The sequence below is a fragment of the Semicossyphus pulcher genome, unplaced genomic scaffold (assembly GCF_022749685.1).
Source record: "Semicossyphus pulcher isolate SPU_LCO1_2020_fin unplaced genomic scaffold, fSemPul1.0.p SCAF_12, whole genome shotgun sequence".
Taxonomy (NCBI): Eukaryota; Metazoa; Chordata; class Actinopteri; order Labriformes; family Labridae; genus Semicossyphus; species Semicossyphus pulcher.
Window position 1 is genome coordinate 5,305,428 of NW_027211626.1, and position 21,142 is coordinate 5,326,569.

Consider the following 21,142-nt stretch of genomic DNA (forward strand, 5'->3'; position numbering starts at 1 on the left):
AGGGCATTTTGTTTTGTTCTGTTTTTTTATGCACTTTATTATGACTGATTGACTGATGTCACCTGAATGTTCTCTGTACCTGAGTTTTGAATAATAAAGAACATAAAAAAAACGTGGAGACGCTTTCTGCGTATTGCACTTATACTACAATATATTTATTCATTTTATATATATAATATACAGTATATATACAAATGTTAATTTTTTTCTTGTTTTTTTGTCAAGTGTTGCAGAATTGTGATGGGAGAGTTAGTAGACCATCAACATCTTTTTTCAAGATACATAACCTGAAGCAGCTGACTGATTACTAATATGATCTCTGACTCACCTGTAACTTGTTGTATTTGAATTACTAAGTTAGTAAGTTACTTAGTTTTAGCCGCTCTATTCAGACAGATCCACACTCCATACCAGTTGACGGCGGTAATGAACCATTTTGTTGTTTGTAACACCAATAAACCACTAGAAGGAGCAGGCGATGAAGAAAGAAGACGCAAAAGAAGAAGAAGACGTTGCATTCTGCAGTCTGCTGCCTAGCAACAAACATAGGCGAGCTAGCCAGTTGCTTCTCTCATTGCGCAACGTAGTTAGCTGGTACGTAGGCTTGCTGATTGACAGCAATGCATTTTCATCCCGTAAATGTCACAATGTTGCTCAGTTATCGACGTTAATTCAACTTTATTCGCTGCTTTGAAGCAGAGAACATTCGGTTTGTGCAGTCATTAGCTAAATATCATTAACGGGCGGAAGAGGGGGTTATTTTCTCAAGGAAAAGTGGCTAGCTTTAGCTAAGTAACCTTAGCACCAGAGCGTTTCCTCTTGCCACAGAAAAGAGCAGAGGGAGGCTGTAGATACCGGTATGCGATTGTTGATTTGCTGGCCGGTTAGATCATCTAATGTTGGCGGACACTGGATAAGCTGAAACGTAATATAACAGGTAAGAAATTGCCCACTACATTGCTTTGCTAGCTTTTCATCCTTCACAAACGGCACCGTTTTTAGTCAGCTTTAATTGACTCATACAGCTGCTTGCTGCCTAAAGACCCTCCTTCCAGCTGTTCAACAGGTCATATCTTGACTCTGGAAAGAAACTGTGATTTCAGAGAATAATGTTGAAAAGTTGTCAAGGGGTTGACCAGTTCCCCTTTTAAACTTTGGAAATGCTTCCCAACTTACAGTAACAGTAAACCTTACCAGAACGGAGTAGTTACATACGTCTCATGGCATTATAATTAGTCATTCAAGCACAAAAATAAAGGCTTGAACAAAGCCGCACCCTGAGGCCTTAGAAAAAGTAACCGTCAGTCTGAGGACTTGATTCACTGTCTAGGAGGGAGGTTTACAGTGTTTCTTCTCCATAGTAAACAACTTAAATTTAAATATATGTTGTAATGTCTAGGGTGACATGCTTCTTTGCTGTGAAAAAAAGTAATTATATCTTCTTTTAAAGAAATAAAACTTCAAAATAGTATGATTCTCATTATACTCTCATAGAACAATATGATGATACCAGATGAACCATAATATACATAGCATCTGTGCATAAGGGGAAAAGACCTGTTTTACTGACAATAGTAATAGTGATGAGGTATAGAACTTGGTTGTGTAATTTTTAGCTGGCACTGCTGGGTACTTTAGAAAGAGTTGTGGGAGAGGTCAAAGTAATGAACATGATTTAAGCAAAGGATAATAAAAGATCATTCATTGCCCAATGTTTGTTAAAAACATTTGAATTGTAATTTTTGAGTCATTTTGTTTTAGCAAACATGTAGATTGGTGGTCACAACTTTTTCAAATTATGAAATATATTGTGTTGGTCTACAGTATGCTAGAGTACATATCCAGCTTCACTAAATGCCACTTCGACTAAGTTTCTTTGACACTAAAACCTATTTAGCCAAGCTTACAAATGATTACACTGAGAGATTAAAGGTCTGTTAATATGCACAAGAAAAAAAGGTTTAATTTCAGTGACTGCAGAGGTGAAATCATTTAAGACTCTGCATTGAAAGAGTGTACTAACAGAGATCAGGCTGTTAATCTTCAGCCATGTTTTTCCTGCATGTTATAACAACTTCTGCGTCATGCAGCATAATTATAGTAGATGAATAATTTTCTCTACATATTGTGACTCAGTATTAGACAAGCTGTTGGACGCCACAGTCACGCACTAGGGTGTCAGTGTCCACTGGGAACAGCTTTCCCTCAATATGTTGTTTAGCATTGCACTCTGCAGCTACACACATGTAACTGTGGGAGAGCCAGTTGCTATGTGGAGTCTGCTGCTTCCACTGCTAATGGAAGAATAAACACATCGCAGTGTCGCTCCAAACAGCTTCCTTGTAAAATTTACAACAGTTGGTTTAATATGAGCACACATAATGATTTAATTGGCAGCTCAAGTCACTGTGTATGTTAAACTTTGACTAATGCTGCTGTCTCTGCTGGAGGTGTTTGTTTTTTTATCGTGACAAGTGTCTTTTGTGTATTTTACACTCTCAGGTGGTATATGTGTTCCTGTCACATCACTAAAAATACCCAGGCAGAGTGGAACTGACGAAACCAACCAGACGTCGCCGCCATGTTGGAGGAGGACATGGAAGTGGCCATCAAGGTGGTCGTGGTCGGCAACGGAGCTGTCGGCAAGTCGAGTATGATCCAACGTTACTGCAAGGGCATCTTCACTAAGGACTACAAAAAGACTATCGGAGTGGATTTTCTGGAAAGGCAGATAGTGTGAGTGTAACTATTTCACAGAATTTCTCATAACTCTATTAATTATAACGAAGTGTTGTAAGATGCTGCACTGCTGTGGGCTACCACAGTGTAGTTATACAAGTCATTTATATCTTCAGAGGGAGCAGGTCATCTTACACACTGCCCCTGTTGCACCACCATCTTTCTATAGCAGCTCAAGTGAGCAAGGGCATTTTTTTCATGAGTTCTGTGGCCATAAGGTTCTCCTACAGGGAGGCTAAATGCAGCTAAAACCTGCACACTGATCCTTTAATCTACTCGTATAAGTTATCAATACACAGTGAAATATCAAATAATACTATAGTGTGAATTGTTGTCAAAAACAAACTTGTTTTCACATCCCATTCTTTGAGAATCTTTAAATGTGCCAAAAATGTCCACTTGGACTTAAGAAAGAACTTGTTAGATTTTGTGTCAAGGTCACTGTGACCTCAAGTCTGTCCCATTCCAGATGTTTTATTATACCTGACTTATTTTTATTCTTTCCGTCCAAAAGTACAACGACTTCTGTGATAAGGGGACAAACCCCCCTTCCTGTACCCCTCTCGCATGTGAGACATCTTGTATTATGTCCCTTCTCTTAATGATTGTGGTGTGAACTCTCCTTTTTAATGTAAGCCACCTTAAACTGATCAAATATTTTCAACATACAAATGTATCTCCTGTCTGACTGGTAAGGTCTCAGCCTCGGTACATTGTATATATTATACCAGTGAGCTACCGAGCGCCACCAAAACAAACACTTGATTTATAAGCAAATAAATTTACAGAGGAAACGGTGAGATAAAAACTTCTGTCCACAAGCGGGCTCTGGCAAACATACATGAATATAACAATAGAACTGGCTTGATGTGCTGCAAAGGATATTGTAATACTGACTGTAGTGAAATTATTCTGTAACTTTGCCTTATTTTCGGCTCATTGTTTTATAGTGTAAATGACGAAGAGGTCAGACTAATGCTGTGGGACACGGCTGGGCAAGAGGAGTTTGACGCTATCACCAAGGCCTACTATCGTGGTAAGACCCCGCTACTGTGACAGATGTGACACTGTTGCTCGCTGACCTTCCTGACTGCTGAGGTCAAGTTTTTATGTGTCACAGATTTAACAGTTTATATGCTGCACAGCATTCAACCAAAACAGATACACCGTGAATCTCCAGCAATGTTTTCACATCCTCAAGGAGGATGAACAATGTATCATACTTAAACCAGAATAATAGATTTAAAAAGCCATCAGACTGAAGTTTGTGTGTTGCTTTGGATTTCAGGTGCCCAAGCATGTGTGCTAGTCTTCTCTACCACAGACAGGGACTCGTATCAGGCTATTGACAGCTGGAGGGAGAAGGTGGAGGCTGAGGTTGGTGATATTCCCACAGTTCTAGTGCAGAACAAAATTGACCTCCTGGAAGATACTGTTATAAAAAAGTAAGTCATGCTTTTTTCAATGCAAATTTCAGACTGGAATGATATAGCTTTAAAAAGTTAAGGACAAAACGCTAGACTATGTATTGTAATTAAAGCAGTATAACTTACTATGAACTCACGACATGTTGTATTTCTTTACTTGCAGCGAGGAAGCAGAAGGTTTGGCTAAAAGGCTGAAGTTGAGATTTTATCGAGCTTCAGTAAAAGAGGACCTCAATGTCAACGAAGGTGGGTTACTGAAACTGTGGACAACATGTCAAATGCAGGTGTAATGATGTCATGTTAAAGTTCCTGTCATAATATTTCTGCTTGTTCTCTCTTTATAGTTTTTAAGTACCTAGCTGAGAAGTATCTTCAGCGACTCAAACAGCAAACTGCAGAGGAGACAGAGGTGGTCCATACAACAAGCAATAAAATAGGTAATGAATCTCTCTGTACATCAAGTTTTATGTTACATTCCAAGTCGTTTTTCTTTTGTAGGTTGAAATGATCTGAAACTGTGTTTTTCTTTAAGGTGTTTTTAATACCACGAGTAGTAATGTCAGCAACCAGAGCTCAAGCAACGGCAGAGAAGTCATCACTCTGCGACCTAACAAACAAAGGACCAAGAAGAGTAAAAATCCTTTTGGAAGCTGCAGCCTGCTCTAGATGAAACTCAGTTCATTTTAGTGACTGACTGTTGTTTCTGAGACTAGATTGGTCTTTGTTGTAATCTGTGGACGAGGCCACATTTAGAGACCAAAGCCTACACAGACTGGGAAACACTACTCTATTACTACCTTAATAACCTGATGCTTAATATGAACCCATGTCCCCATATTGATGTTAAATTTTCTTTGATTCAGCCTTGATGTGCACACAAGAAACCTGTCGAGGTTTGTACATTTTTCGGTCCTCATTGTGGTTGTCTTACCAGCAAGAAGCTGCAGAAACAATATCATGTCTGTATGTTGTGTCATGAATTTAATGAAAGCCCTCAAAAGAAGATTTGTACCATATTTTTCTAACCGTCAAAAGAATATGGTTCAAACTATACTGTTTATCATGGCCACAACAAAACACAATCAAATCCAGAGTAATTCTCTGTGAAGAAGTATTTTTGTACGAATCACAACAGTGTTGAGTGATATTTTCACTTCAGTGTTGACACAGTGCCAAACTTGCTCTCTCTGAGCTGTAATTAAATATTGATACTGCAGTGATATGGATGTAACATGAAAGTAGTAGAATGTGCCCCTATGTTTAACCAAATATCAATAACTATTGACACTAAATAGTCTTCTATTTGTCTGCTTACAGTCCTCTCATCATATTGCTAACCAACACTTTCACGAGCTCTTTCAGTCATAATATCTAAAGTCACAATCAGTTATAGCTCTATGTTTTTCATTGTTTACATTTGACATATTTCACTGTGCTTTTCTTTAACTTTGGTACAGCTTGAGTAACTCATTGGTTAGCATCAGATTAGTACATTTTTACTCAAATTGCACTGTTTTGTCTAACATTTCAAACACTTAACATTTGTATTATTATTTGGTGGGGCTTCTGTAGGAAAAAGACTAAAAACACACTGCTCAGTAGTGTCAGTCTCTGTGGTATGGAGTCTTGAGCACAATGTAAACCTTTTGCTCTCTAGAGGTACAAAAAGCTGACCATCTGGACTGGATGTTTGACTTGTGAGTGCCTGAATATGCAAGAAATTAAGTTTCTTCTCACTACACGAGGGTACTCGGGGTAGTGAGTGGTGCCCAAACTAAAGCTCAGCTATCTGTGAACTGTTTGTTACTGCCGTTTCTGCATCAAGCCTCTTTGATTGTTTTAAAAATGTAAACTCATTATCTGAAAGACACCTCTTTATTAAGCACAAAGAAGTATATTATATCTCCTGTCTGAAACTCTGATCATTTCCTTTTTAATAAGTACAAAGTCAAAGTATTTTACGTGGAACATCTGGGAACATGTGCATGCTAGTTTTGTCTTTGAGGAACATTTTGTACCTCGTCTCAAATCTTTGTTTGAAGATTTAAACTGAACTTTGTTCTAGAAAAGTTCAGATGGGAAAAATCAAATTTAGGAGTGTTCCAGCGCCACCATTGGTACTAAGGTTGTGTCACATTTCAAGCTTTCTCGTTTGGTTGTATGTAAACAGTGCTGTTTTGAAAAAGAAAAGTGTGGCATAACTGTAATGCATGCAAGCCTTTTTACACATCAGTGAATGTCCGGCCATGGTTGCAATGCCACAATGCCTTGTTCATGTTTACATTCTCCCCCATTGACCTCCATTTAGCGTTTAAACCCCTACTATTGTTGTTGGTTTGAAATGCCTGCACGGTTAATCTGTAAATAATTATCTCTCGAGCTTTCTTTTCTCTGTAACATTGAGTTTACTTTGCCTTTTTGCTTTTTGACTGAATTGATTTTTAGCGCACTTTATCATTAAGATGGCATATGATCTTAAAGAACCATAAGTCAACACTAACCATTACTTATGTGCTGTCACTCAGGTGTTGTAATAATCTTTGTGTCTTACTCTTTTCACACATGACTTCATATCTCACATTTAAATAGGATTAACCAACATATGAATGCTCTCAGTGTGACAAAAACACTCCTTGTTGGATTTTTATTTTAACTGTTAAAAATGGATCAGGTGTGCAACACACCTTATATTTGGGGGGAAAGTTGACATTAATCTGACGTAAATAAAACTTTACTTTTTTCTTGTGCATCCAGTGTGTAATTTCAGTCGACAATACTCTTCTGTTAGTACAATCTTGCATCCAAAACTGTGTCTATTTGGGCACGGTTAAAAAAGCCAAAAAGGACTCGAGATTAGCTTACTTTTTTTTTTTAAAGAAAAAAGATATACAAAAAAAAGAAAAAAAAAGAGTAAAAAATAAAACAGAAACCATCCCCCTACCTCAGCAGGTGGGAGCAGACTGCATCAACTGAGGAAGAACAAATGTTGTAGTTAAAAGCTCCCGAAAGCTTAAGGTGGACCTTGTTTATAGACGACTAGCATGCAACTATAGCACAAAGTTACTATTGTCTTTGTTAGTAAGTGAATGTGTTTGGCACTTGGTGGTAAAGTGCAAACAAGTGCTTTTACAGATTATATAGAACCAAAATTTAATCCTATGACATAACTGAAAAGCTATTCAAACACTCATAGAACCAATGGATACATTAAACAGCTGTGCTTCTGATAATACACATGCTAATCTGCTCCATATGACAATCCTTGTGATATTCAATGACAACCCAGCTACACACACAAAGAAATGTGTATTTTATTCCCTTTATTGACACATAATCTGACATGAAAACTGCTTTGTGCAAAAACTAAATCCATAGCTTTAAGTGATTTGTGTTGCCTTCACACAGAGAGGTAGTGTGTGTACACATCACATATATTGTGGAATCATTTGTTAAGAACTAGCTTTTTCTAGAAGCTTTTTATGGAGGTCTGTAACTTTGCATCTTTTTCTCTCTTCTGTGCAGACGTGAACACACAGTGTACTGGGTATATTAAGTAGCTCAGTGTAAGTAACAATGATTTGAAGGTAAAACTTGATTATTCAAGAAAACACTATTATTCTTTCAGAGGGGCATACTACGAAGCAAGTTCATCATATCCAGGCTTCTTTACAAGAGCTGGCTCGACAAAGCCTCAGGCACTTGCTACTGTAACTGCACGGCTTCGATCTGTGGCTTTACATGCGTAACGTTATGTTCCAACAGTTTACATATAACCTCAGCTGAGGATCTGCATTACCTGCTGGGAACATTGTCTTTATTAATGAAAGGGCTCTGCACATAACCTGGTCCCAACCAGGTTACCTTTGCAGAGCAAGTTACCCTGGTGATCTAGCCAGGTTAAAAGACAGCCAGCTTCTTGACAGTAAAAACCCTGGGTTTAGGCTCAACAGACCCAGCTAAGTCTCTAATCTCGCTGCGTAGTACACCCCTCTGGGAGACTAGTGGTGTTTGTTGTGCTTTCCTGTCATTTTGGACCCTCAGCTTCAGTATCAATGTAATTCTTCCATATGGACTCCTTTGCTGCTACATGTTGAGTCCTTTTAAATGTTAGTAAAGGCTTACAACATTTTTTGGTGAGGTTAGTGGCATTAAAGACGCACTTTATTTTTGGGTTACAAGTCCTATTGACATCCATTGGCTTTTGGATCGTCCAGTTTTTGGTGATCCATAATCTTGATGTTCTTTTCAGCATTTTCAACGTTCCTCAACAGAGTCTCGAGCCTCGTCTTGATCTTCTTCTGGTCCTCCAGAGCGCAGCTGATCACTATGGCCTGGAACTTCTGATCGATAGGGACAGCAGGGGCCTCACTCACACAGGCCGCATGCAGGGCCAGCAGCTGCTGCCGACCGTTAGCCATGTTGTCCAGTAGCTTTTTCACCATTTCATCAATGACAGCTGTGGCCTTGCGGAGCGCGTCCTCCTGCTGGGAGCTTCTGATGGTGCCTACAGAGATCTCCACTGACAGCGTGCGACCCATCAGGCGGTTTGCAGTTAAATCTAACTCTTCTCTCTCCCCTAAAAACATACAGAACAAGGATCAATGCTGCGTCTTTAGAGAAAAACACAAGCTCTACATTAAAAGGATGACCTATGAAATCTACTATAAACAGTGGGTCATTGGTTCAATACATCCACTACATATATGTATAAGACACAATATGTTATAAGGCTACTATGGTGGTATTTATGGTAGATTACACAGTGGTAATGTAATTTCTAAGCCCTTCTATGTACAGTGCTGCGTATTTTGCAGCTGCTATGGCGGCTTTATGGTGACTGTATTCAAGTAATTGGACATAATTAATAAGGCAAATAAGGAAATTGAGATACTCGTAAGGGATGGGGGACAAAAACAATACAGCACAGTATTGTAAGATGCTGTGTTTTTATTTTATCATATAAGTAATGATAACAGCGCAGTTGTGAAAATCTGTTTTATCGTTGGGTCTCTGTTGATTCCCAGACCTACAATTTACTGTAAGTTAACAAGGAGAGAAATAAACTATCATCTTTGGTTCATGCTTGGGTGGGGTGCAAAATCTCATGTTGTCTTCTTCTCTTTTAAATCTCCAGAGGCTCTTAACAGCACCACCCAACTACAGTGTAGCTGTCAAAGCATAACCTCATTGGATCACAATGTTACAGTGAAATCAGAGCAGCTAGAAGGAACACAGTTAAACAGGGTGTATCAGAACACTGAATACTTATTTTATCAGGTTTTGAGAGTCTTGTATCTCACCAGCGCAAATGTTCCGCATTTCTTGACCGTTCTGTATGGACTGAATCATTTCCAGGATGCACTCCCTTTCCTGCTCCATGGCCGATGCTGCTTCACGTAAAGACTCCACCCTGACGGACAAAACAACACATGACCACTACAATCCATTTACAACCACATTCTCTATTGAAAACTAATGGGCTGATGCAAAGGGGCATTAATATTCTGACTGATGTTACAAATTAATCTATTATTTATATAAAAATTACCCTTCTAGATTAAGATACCAACCTACTCCCACCATTTGTCTTGTTACTAAACTTCATGATTAAAGCCAATTTATTTCGCTTCAAGTTAGAATTGTCTACACAAAAAATATTATAAAAGATATGAGCCAAACAGTTAACCTTTGAAACAGCCCTCCAGCTGCCCTGTAAGCACCGCACATGTCCCGGCCCGTTACTGTACCTCATTTCCAGCTGATCCAAACTTTCCAGCAGGCGTCCGGAGCGATCAGCCATGGACATTGTCCTGCTGAACTTGCACGGAGCTTCGGTCTTTTTCGCGTGGACTTTCGCTTGAGCCATAATGCTGGATGATTATTTTAATGATCCGTACCGGACAGAAGTCACCTCTGCGTGCGCTATCACCCTGAGCTGTCCGGCCGACTGGAGCTTCTCCGGCTGTAGCAGCGCCCCAGGGAGAACATTTCCTAACATGGGCTGCAACTTCCTTCACCCTGTCCCTACGAGAAACTTCCCGAGGAGCACAGAACAGTGGTTCCCAACACTAGGTCCGAGGACCCTCTGGAGGTCCCTGAAAGCTTCTGTCCACTTTAACACCTTAAATTAACATTTTCGAGTATTTTTACATTACTGCTTTTACATTTGTAACTTATTTTTATTTCTACAAATATTAGCAGGTGGGGTTTCTTTGTAAAAAAAAAAAAAAAAAAAAAATCAGAAATTGGGTCTTATCTATATCTGGCTAAATTAAGTTTATTACTTTTCTATATCTGGCTATAGTATGTTTATTACCATGTGCGATATTACTTTTCTATATCTGGCAATAGTATGTTTATTACCATGTGCAATATTACCTTTCTATATCTGGCTATAGTATGTTCACTATGTGCAATAATACTTTGCTGTCCATATTATTATATTTATGTGGATATTTATAGAATGCATAATCATGTGCAATACTTCTGCTTATTTATTAGTACCATGTGCAGTATCAGGAGAAATATCATCTAATTTTGTAAGGTATTTTTGGAGCCATTTGGCACTACAATTTCCTTTGGGATTAATAAAGTTATATCTTATCTATTGCTGTACTCATTTCACATTTGTTTGGGGGGTGGGGGGGTGGGAGAATGGGCTATGGCTGGGTAACTGCTTAATCTTTAACACCATTGGCAAATACAAAAAGAGCCAACACTGACGTCAGGTCAAAGGCATCTGGTATGAAAGCAAGACAAAACAGAGCGAAAAGATAACAGTAGTCAGGGAAAAATAAGAAGTTGGCATGTGGCTATGTATGTGTCTGCACCTGTTCAAATCAGACTCTAAATCTGGGTTAACACAACAGGGTTCCACAAAACTGCTCACAATTCTTAGTACTTTACTACTTTACAACATTTAAGTGATATTTTACACTTTTATCATACAACTTAGATATTAAGAATTTATATACAAATAAATTGCCCAGATTGTTCAGCCATGTTCTAAAAGACTTAACATCCAAATGAGAATTATAACCACATTCAACCCTGGATGCAACTCCCCCTCTGACATTAGATGGTAGTTGCAAAATATTTCAACCACGAGAGTTCAATCCTGATTAAGTTGTTTCATGAGTGTGTAAACACCGTTTACGACCAGGGCTACTATACATTTCAGTGTATTTGACAGTGATTTGTGCAACAGGCAGGTGACTAAGGGAAAGTGAACAAAATAGATAAATAGAAAAAGAAACGTATAAAGCCACTCTAATGATTTAGAAGACAACGAGAGGAGACTAATATGAAGATCAGAAACTACAGGGCAGAGCTTGAGGAAAGGGTGAAACTTTCCTACATTCAAAGGGTGCCCTTCTCCTTAGGGTGCATACAATGCACTAGAAGTCTGCAATGAAACCCGAGACGGCAATTGGAGATGCAGTTGTGGTCACAAGTTGAGCTAAGGCATTTTGCAGTGTCATCGATGCCATCTATAGCACACGTCGACACAGAAGTGTTGGGACTCCACAACAGTTGACTGTGCACAAATCTACAGCCACAAACCAACCGTAGAAAACCTGGGATCTGCCGACTACAGTTTGTTCAGAGGGGCTCCCTGTGACGGGAATGCCCTCATGATTAGATCACAAAATGATATGATGAATGCATAAAAACAACATACAAAAGGCGTAATAGCAACTAACATTTATTTATAACATTCTGAACACAAATACCTGGTACAAAACATCTCAGTACGTCGGATGAACATAAGAAGAAATAATCTTATGATGGCCTTAAAACTCCAAAAGGCTTCTTTGAAGAGCTTCTTCCAACTCTGGAAAAAAACATAAGAGAAGCAGAATAAACTTCGCAAAGTTACATCATGTGAAAGTTAAAACAAGAAAATTACAACAAGTAAATATCTATGAATAAATGAGCCTTCTTATGAGGTAGAATCATGTTTAGAGATTTACTTAAGAAAAAGACAAAAACGACGACTTGCAGATTCGAATGACTTTGCATTAAAGTCATTTTGGAGTTTGGGGAACCCCAGAGAGGGGATCATATTGTGAAATTATATTCTGGGAAAGAGTGTTTTGCTTACTGTGTTCAGGGGAATTCTGCTCTTAAAGTTCAAGTGGGACGGGAAGCTTTGTTGATTTGATAACAGATATTAGGAAACGTGTGCTCTGAAGACGTGCAAGCCGTCGTTTTTGTCTTTTTCTTCGGCTGACTTCCTAAAATATTCCACCTCACTTCCTTCTTACCTCCATCAGTTTACATTTCATTTTATTGCTTTTGATCCATCTAAAACAGCATTTTATTAACATGATCGATCAGACCAACATACTTTTTACAGGAAACACAAAACGCATGTCTTTACTTCTTTTTAGGCACATTTTACTCAGCTTTAACTCGGCATTTCAGATATTTTACAAAAGCTCCACAAGCACTCATACTGTATATTGGATATTTATGCGAATTTAATTCTCTGATCCTCTATTAAGGTCAATAAAAAAAGACATAGGACTATGTATCAGACTAAACCTCTGCTGTAAAATGTAACTGCCTAATATTTTTCTGTCAGTAATGGATACACAAAGGGACATGCAGTACACTCAGCAGAGAGAAGAATGTAACAGAGGATGTAGCTACTGGAATAAGTCTGTGATCTTAACAGTCTAAGCTTAAGGCTGCAATGAGTTATAAGCTCTCTCATGGGAAGCAAAGGGATTACATAAACACATACCTGCTGACTCTCTTGCTTCTTCTGCACTCACTGACAGTGCTTGGTTCATCTCTTCTTCAGAATCATCTGTAATAGCACACACGAAAACTGAGCGGCTGACACATTAAAAACCCGGTTATCAAATACAATAAGGCATTATTAATTCAAGGCGATTGACTCTGCGCTTGCTTGCTAAACTGAATTTCTATGAGGAATGAGTTATAAGTCGTTTTTTATTGCTTACTTTCACGCTTGTCACTCTCCTTGTCGGCCTGATCCACGTTCATAAACGTCACCAGTTTCTCATCTTCAATCTCTGAAACAACATAAATCCAGGTTAAAATGCTGCACACAAACAGATGATTAATGTTGAACTATCATAATAGATTTACCACTGGTGTTTGGTTTGATCTCCACAGCATTGAGGATTTTTACTGGGGTGATCTCTTCTATCTCTTTGCTGCAGGTCCTGGACGTGGTCCTGCAAGGTTCCAGTGTACAGTGGTTGGAGTGATGGTGTTTATGGAAACTTGGTACGTCCCTGAAACTCTCCGGGCAAGCTTTGCATACTACGTCGAATGTCTTTTCCAGGTTCAAAGCCGGGTGTTGTGTGTGAATGTGGGTTTTTATTTGCGCATAGGAAGGCACAGATACGCCACAAGGAGCACAAACAAACTGACACTTTCCTTCAGTGGACAGATTCCTCATGCACTGTGTATATGTAGCTTTCCTTTCGTCTTTGCTTTTGTCTGAGCCCATGCATGGGCATGCAGGCTGACTGGTGCTTTCAGCAACAGTGGGCTGAACGACTTCAGCATCATTCATACAGTGGTAGTCCTTACTGTGAAGACTCTTGTAGTGCTCCAAGAACTCTCCCTCTGATTCAAACTGCATGCTGTCGCAGAGGCCGCAGAAGTGAAAACTCTTCAACTGCCCGTCATGCTCGTTCATGCAATGTCTGCGTACGGTAGAGTCTTTAAAGAACTTTTGCGGACAGTGTCCACAGATGAATCTCTGATAGCTGTGACTGCTCACATCACTGCAGTGTTTTTGGACATCTGCTTCTGAGTCAAAGATGTCCTCACACATCCTGCACATCCAGGTCTGCTCTGCTTTAGAAGAAGACGTCTCATCGATGTTCTGCTGGACTCGGCTGGAGGATGAATGCAGGGCGACTTTGCTGCTGGTGGACGGCTTGGCATCAATTATCACAGCGAGCTCCTCAGGCACTTCCTGCTCGGTGTAATAGGTGTGACCACTGTGAGCTTCTGACACATGGGATAAGATATCTTGATACCGAGGCATTTCCACTTTGCACTTGCGACAGTAGAAGAGGAAGTTGGAGAGATGAGCTCCGCCATGAAAGCGACTCATATGCAGGCGGGTTATTGAGGACTCTCCCATGTGTTTGCCACACACGCCGCACTGATGGAAGATCTGGTTCACGGCCAAGAGATGTGTCCTGGCTGCAGCCTCCTCTGAGTACTGTTGGCCACACTCACAGTACCATAATGTCCTAGTGCTGCCATTCACACTCAGGCTTAGTCTCTGCCGTTTGGCGGGAAATTCATCACAATCACTCTTCTTGTTTCTTTTTTGAGAAGGTGGGCCAGTGGACTGTCTTCTCCCCTGGGCCTGTTCAGCCCTTTGTGTGTGTTGAATTTCACTAAACCTGCAGTGCTGTAGGACTGCTTTCTCCATTGATTGGTTGACCTCCACATCGTGCTGGGTCGACTCTTTGTGCCTCTCAATTTCGTTTTGGCTGAGGAAGATTTTACAGCATAGGGCGCACTGCCCTCGCACTTGCAGTTGTTTCATTACCTGCGCTATAGTTTGATCGGCCTTGGCTACTGCACAGCCCTGTCTGCAGTTAACACTACAAAGAGAAACAAGGAAAATCAGTTCAAGAAAACACCTTAACAAAATCTGCATCATGTATGTAAACATGTGAAAAAGGTATGAATCATTGCAGATGTACTGAATAAATGAGAATTAAACTTACTTAAAGTGAGCTTGAGCTGTCTGATGAGAGATCAATACTTTGTTACATAGAGAGCACCGAACATTAAACGCTGTATCCTTGCACAAAGCGATAAGACGATTCTTCACATATTGCGGGAGAGGAACCGGCAGTGCTCTTCCTCTGGTTTCTTTAAAAAGAAGAGAATAGCGTAAGATACGTGCAAGAGCCTGTTTAATATCTGTTTATTGCTCATTTATTTTGATTTGTTATCATGCACTTTTGTACACCAGGGGGCAGTTTTTCTGCCATGGACTGCATATAAACAGGAAGGGGAAATGCAGCCAGGTGTGTTGAATGCCAGGGATGTCAAACCTTTTTTTTGACCTTGGCCGGGGTGACAGGTTTTGGGTAGCAGTGGCTAATGTTCAGTTAGGCTACCAAACTGTTTATGTTTTACCTGAAGGCTAATAGAAGAAGAAAGAAGCAAACACAAATGTCCGGAGGGGCTACATTACACAGCTGATGTTTATGGCGCCCGTCAACTAGTTCACCGGCGCATAACACCAAGTGGCTTAATGGAAAGGCACTTTTAATACGTGTAGTTCTCCACATAGGAAACCACGTGAGCTCTTTATTTTAAGTAAGTCAAACAAGTATAATTGGAACATAAGCCTGACATGAGGAGCAGAGCCATTTAAAATATTCCCCTTATCTCGTGGAGAATAGCGCACACAAATCCTTTGGGGAGAGAGGTTGTAGTCACATGTCTAGAATCACATGTATTCATAATAGAATTATTAAATCCCTGTAATTGCACAGATAAATCATTCAAATGTGAATCATTACTTTAATAGCTTTTTTTGTTTCCTCATGACTGTTAATTTTGAAAAATCTTTATATGTGAGGTTTTAATAATTAATGTACAGAAAAATAATATTTAATAACCCTTACCAGTCATGGCGAGTGACTCTGTGAAATGATTTTTGGCCGCCATGTGTTGAAGGCACTCATCTTGGAGGTTAAAGAGAAGGTAGCAGGCAGGACAGGCGAAACACACAATCCGCTCATAGGTCTGAGTGACGCTGTGACCGTCAGTGGTAGATGAGGACACCTGGTAACCAAGACAACGTAAGTCAAAACATGTTTCTTCTCATCAGAATTATTATACAACTGTGGATCAAAAATTATGAACGGCTACTTCCAAAAATTGATTGATAAATTATTCAATCACAGACATAAAAGTGCAAAGACCTTTGACTCGAGATGTTTCCTCCATTCTATTTTGGTCTGAAAATGTTGACCACAGGCAACACAGGCAAAGAGCTCGGACAGACTTCCTTTAAGATTGATTGTCGGGTCACAGGGAGAATGATCAAACCTACACACACAAGATATTTTATTGGAAAATATGCCATAATTGTCCTCAGGAAAAAAAGTTAAAAGTTAAAGCCTCTTCACTGAAAAGAACAGAAAAGATCACCTTTTTAAGTGCCCACCCAGGAGAGTCGCATGGTCATAAACTCGACCACAGTTAATCACAGGACAAATGTGAATAGTTGAACTATTACTAGGGAAAGGAGCAGGTCTGTGTCTTCTTCCAAAACCAGAACTGATCACTCCAGGTTTAACACCTAGAAAAGCACAAAGGTATGGTGTAATAACCTCTTCAACACGTAGCCAGTACCACTGTAAAAGTGGGCTTTGTCATTAGCATGACTATATCTTTACAACTAAAATTACATTTTAGCTATCTGTGTAAATAGAGTAGATAGTTGCAGCACAAAACCCTTAACTAATTAACTGGTAAATATGTTAAACACTTCATAGCAGAGAAATTCTTTTAAAGTTGTTCTATTGGCTTGAATTAACTCAAAAACCGACATGCATACAAGAAAAAATACTCACAGTTATGCAACAGATTAAACATTTACCTGGCATCTTTAACCACATGTCAACACAGCGCTTTGCTTCCCGATTGACTCCATTTGTAGAACTAACGGCCAGCTCCTGCTGTCCATGAGCTTTTTGTAGGATCTGCTTCTCCTTAAAAAGGAAAATGAAGACATCAATTATAAACAGATCTGATATTCTGTGTGACAAACAGAATAATGTTGTGTTCTATAAATGGACCACTGTTCTTTTTTAGAACTGTAGGTTGCCACACATTTTCTATCCACTCTGCCCACATGGTGGCATCGCTGTTCCAAAACTGGCCTCTCTTGACCCCACGCACCGACACAACCCACAAAGAAAGTTTAATTTTTAAGTTTAACTTTGAATTTAAAATACAAATAACAGCTGTTTATAGAGTTGTGATGAGTTTTTGCCAGCATAAAAGCTACAGACTTGGATTTGCATCAGTGCTAAGGATAGAAAAACTACAATAATCTAAGTACTGTTGACATTTAAGTTGGAACTATGACAAAATGCAATTCATTTTTGCACTTTTGCATTTAAATGTAAGATGAAGAAACCAACTGAGAACAACTGTCTGATACTGAAATAATCTTACCTTGAATGCTCTACATTTATTTGCTCTTTCCTTTTTCTCTAGAGCCACCTTGTGTGCTAGTCTGTCCAGTGTGGATGTAACACGTGCTTTTTGGCAGGTGATTTTATCTTCCAGCTACAAGAGAATATAAGGCCACAGTTATTTCATATAACTTAAGACAGGCATTCATATTATCTTATTAAAAAGGTGATGTATTCAGCCACTCACAGTCCCTGCAAATGATGAACACCCCTCATCCTCACTATCACTTAGAAGATCAATACATTCCAAAACTGGTCTGAGAGGGGCCTCCTGAAGCAGGTACAAGACACTGTGTCATTTAGTGTTGTACATTTAAGTCTCAATCATCATATAGCCATACAGAATGGACAAAGTAAAAAAACAATTCAGTCTCATTAGTCTCACAGGCTAGATAAATGCACCATTCGTCCGGTCAATGTCAACAAACAGAAAGTATCCTTTGAACCTATTGATTGTTTTCAATAGATAAACTGTACACATGACTTACTGATACAAACTCCACTTCTTCCACCTCATCCTCGTCTGTTTGAGTTGGTGACGACATTGATCTGAGGAAAAAAACAAACTAATGTTAACTTTTGAAGCAGCAGCTCTAACTTTGAACATGCATGTAAGTGGAGGGGGTATAGCCTAATGTTACTAGTTAAAATAAGCCAGCCAGACCAGTGTCAGTCACAGTTCATTACTGTAGACCTCCAACTGTAACTTGGGCACCAGGCCTGCTGACTCAAGATCAGTCAAAATGATTAATAGCCGGCAGACGTTGCTGCAGCAGTACGAGATACTTCAACGAGAGGCTTATATAAAGTAACAAAACACCACTTACTCTTATGCTATGACGATCGGTAACCCCATATTCATTAGCACCCATGTAAAAAATGCACATTGGGGCATAATTTCTTCATCGCGTATTGTCCAGAAAGCTTCTCTTTTGTGCTGCCACTTATAGGCGGAAGCTCTTAAATCAGTGTTGTTGCGATATAGCTCTCGGCCACCAATGGCAGCACTGTGCGCCGAGCTGCTGTACAGCACTCAACGGTTAAGCGAGGAAGAATTCACGCGCCAAAGTGAAATTACACTGCATTCAGGTGCTCCGCGGATGCTCGGAAGTTTAAAAACCGTTTTTCCAACTTTAGTATGTCCACAAGCTTTTAGTCTTAATGTGGAAAAACATGGATGCTAAAAAAAATATAGTATATTTTATATTATCTAGCTCACTCTACGCGGACCGCAGCAAATAATTATAACCTCAACCTTATTAGTTGTTATTTTTAATTTTTATCAAACCAACATTTAGTTCATCCGCCATGTTTCTGCGTAATATGATGAAGTCTGTCAACTCGGCAAGTATTGTAAATCAAAATTTCCTTAGACACCCTATTGTTGTTTCTACTTGAGAGAGCCTTCACGTGAATTTTCCCAGTGGGAAACTAATTTTTCCGATTATTTTGACAGCATGTAATGTGTCATAGGCATACGTATAAGCCTAGCATCAATGTTGGTCGTATTTCTGTAACTTTATAACCACTTTAAGTCAAAGTTAAGTATCTGTATCTGTTGCTGAGAAGTTACCTGCATTTTGCTGAGGCTTTACTATCAACCACCATCTCTTCAGCAACTACATCAGCATTGAAATCTTGAATTATGTGCTTCGCTCTGACGGTAATTCAGGACGGACGGTCCCTAACTGGACTCTTGGTAAGCTAACGTTAGCTCACTGACGTTTGCGGTTGCAACGGCTTCACCTCACTTGACCAATGTGATATAAACACGATAAGTTGGACTTGATTTGTTTAAATATGGTTCAAACAGGGGAATGAAGCGGAGCATTACATTACCTACTGGTTGTTCTGGTGACGCCTCATTTGCCTGAGTTGTAGCTAGCTACGATATCCCAAATCAAAGTAAACGCAGCTAGTCTGGTCTGCAACGTCACGTCAACTTCAACTGAAGCGCTCCTTTTCTACACGGAGTGTGCCTTACGGACGGAGATACTAGTGTTTGGAACGGAATAAACGCGAGAACAAACTCCGTCCATCTAAGCTCAGTTTGACCGGGAAGAAGTGTGAAGCAGTTACCAACCACCCTTCTATTAATAGACAAAGCTGACCAAACTAACCATTTTATTGATGTTTAAAATGAGATACACTCATTATTAACACATTATACGCCTTCCATAACTATGTATCAATACTTCGTCACGTGGTAAATTGCATAATGTTTGAGAGATGATTTAATTCCGTTCGTTTTCATTTGTATAGCACATTTCATATAGAGGTCAACTCAATGTGGTTAAAAGTTAAACAAAACGGCCGCAAAAAAACATGAAAAGAGATTGAAAACAAAGAAACAACCGTGCTGAACCCATACAAAACACACAGACATGTTTTAATTACCTAGCCAATACTCCCTGACCTATTCTTACTACAACCCTCACACAGGACTACTGCAAGTACACGGAAGGGCACCTACACAAGTCCATGCAAACACACACAGACAGTGTGTAACTTCTGTACCATAAATATATGCCATGCATGAGTGATGTCTCAGTGTGCACACAAAAATGTTCGTACATCTACAGTACAGATATCATTTAGTTGTAACTGTTCAGTGAACAGTGTTTACTGAAAACAAAATATATTCATGCCAATAAGTTAGACGCACCATCCAATCCAAATTCAGGCCTCTTGCATTAGGAGTATTCATAGTAGTACAATAAACATGGTTAAACTGTAAACCCCATCAAAAACACTTGGAATGTGTTGATGTACTTAAAATTCACCACAGGACTAGTCTTATTGTGTACAGATTGTTAGGCCCCTTGAATATATTTATGATATTGGGCTTTATATATACAACTTAAATGACTTCACATGACAATTTAAGGCAATATATGTAAATATAAACTACACAAACTGAACATGCACGCTTTGTTGTCATATAGAATACTATGCACCACATTTATCACATGCTGTTTGATTACAAAATGTTCACTCACACTCATTCATATTGTATGCAAATGTAACTGAATGGAATAACATATTCATACAATGAAATATGGTCAATCCATGATATATACAAACAACAATACTTGACATGTCTAGTGAGATAGGCTATATAGCACTATCTTCTAATCTATCTAAAATATATACTTAATCATGCAATGTATGGTATATTCTTTTGCCTGTATGAATATATTTAGACATAAAATGTTCATTGCATTTTCTGAGTATACACCTAACATATTTATTTCAGTGTCTGGGATTCTGCTTTAGATTCATGATGTCCTTTTCAAAATGTCAAATAAAAAACACATTTTGCCCCCACTCTGCTTCCCTGAGTCTTTTATCCAAATGAAGAAAAAACGCTTTAATGACATGAGTTCATCCAAAAATTACATAACCCCTGGGTGGATTATGATTAGAGTTGCTTTCTTTTTTTCCTCCCTCAGCCTGAAAGTATCTGTGCATTGAATGTGACTCATTTTAGCGTCTGTCTTTACAACAGGGTATATTTTACAGGAATTTTAAGCAAGCCTATACAGAATATACACCTAGAATAATCTAAGAGATAAATATGACCAAATAATAATATATTATAGTAACATTGAAGCTATAGGAGCATAAAGAAATGTTCCTTTTAAACATCTCACTGGACTGTTTGTCTTCATAGACACAAATAGTTCTATATTAGTCCTAATAGTATTGTTATTAGTGTTCGAGCATTATCCTTCTGGGCGGCCGACTCTGCAG

General features: G+C 39.1%; 3 protein-coding genes across 7 annotated transcripts; 1 reads left to right on the forward strand and 2 right to left on the reverse strand.

The window, feature by feature from the left end:
* Nucleotides 1-661: 661 nt before the first annotated feature.
* rab23 (RAB23, member RAS oncogene family) lies at nt 662-6,272 on the forward strand. The gene is made up of 7 exons (XM_069658776.1): nt 662-937; nt 2,503-2,736; nt 3,690-3,775; nt 4,028-4,184; nt 4,330-4,412; nt 4,511-4,603; nt 4,699-6,272. The coding sequence occupies exons 2-7, from the start codon at nt 2,582-2,584 to the stop codon at nt 4,830-4,832; spliced, it is 708 nt and encodes a 235-aa protein (XP_069514877.1). The 5' UTR covers nt 662-937; nt 2,503-2,581; the 3' UTR covers nt 4,833-6,272.
* A 1,217-nt stretch (nt 6,273-7,489) lies between these two features.
* Nucleotides 7,490-10,178, reverse strand: bag2 (BCL2 associated athanogene 2). Its single transcript, XM_069659100.1, has 3 exons — nt 9,914-10,178; nt 9,467-9,576; nt 7,490-8,742 (listed from the first exon to the last, which is right to left on the reverse strand). Exons 1-3 carry the CDS (start codon nt 10,030-10,032, stop codon nt 8,348-8,350), a joined length of 624 nt encoding a protein of 207 aa, XP_069515201.1. The 5' UTR covers nt 10,033-10,178; the 3' UTR covers nt 7,490-8,347.
* A 1,573-nt stretch (nt 10,179-11,751) lies between these two features.
* On the reverse strand, nt 11,752-19,316 carry znf451 (zinc finger protein 451). 5 transcript variants are annotated; one of them, XM_069658733.1, is made up of 13 exons: nt 19,233-19,316; nt 17,878-17,938; nt 17,577-17,660; nt 17,370-17,483; nt 16,789-16,900; nt 16,338-16,488; nt 16,109-16,235; nt 15,809-15,968; nt 14,897-15,044; nt 13,287-14,770; nt 13,139-13,210; nt 12,916-12,981; nt 11,752-12,000 (listed from the first exon to the last, which is right to left on the reverse strand). In XM_069658733.1, exons 1-13 carry the CDS (start codon nt 19,253-19,255, stop codon nt 11,960-11,962), a joined length of 2,643 nt encoding a protein of 880 aa, XP_069514834.1. In that variant the 5' UTR covers nt 19,256-19,316; the 3' UTR covers nt 11,752-11,959. The 5 variants fall into 5 exon arrangements, with proteins under 5 accessions (XP_069514834.1, XP_069514835.1, XP_069514836.1 ...); XM_069658734.1 differs by having other exon boundaries at nt 19,229-19,294; XM_069658735.1 differs by lacking the exon at nt 19,233-19,316 and adding an exon at nt 18,217-18,251.
* Between the last annotated feature and the right edge of the window lie 1,826 nt (nt 19,317-21,142).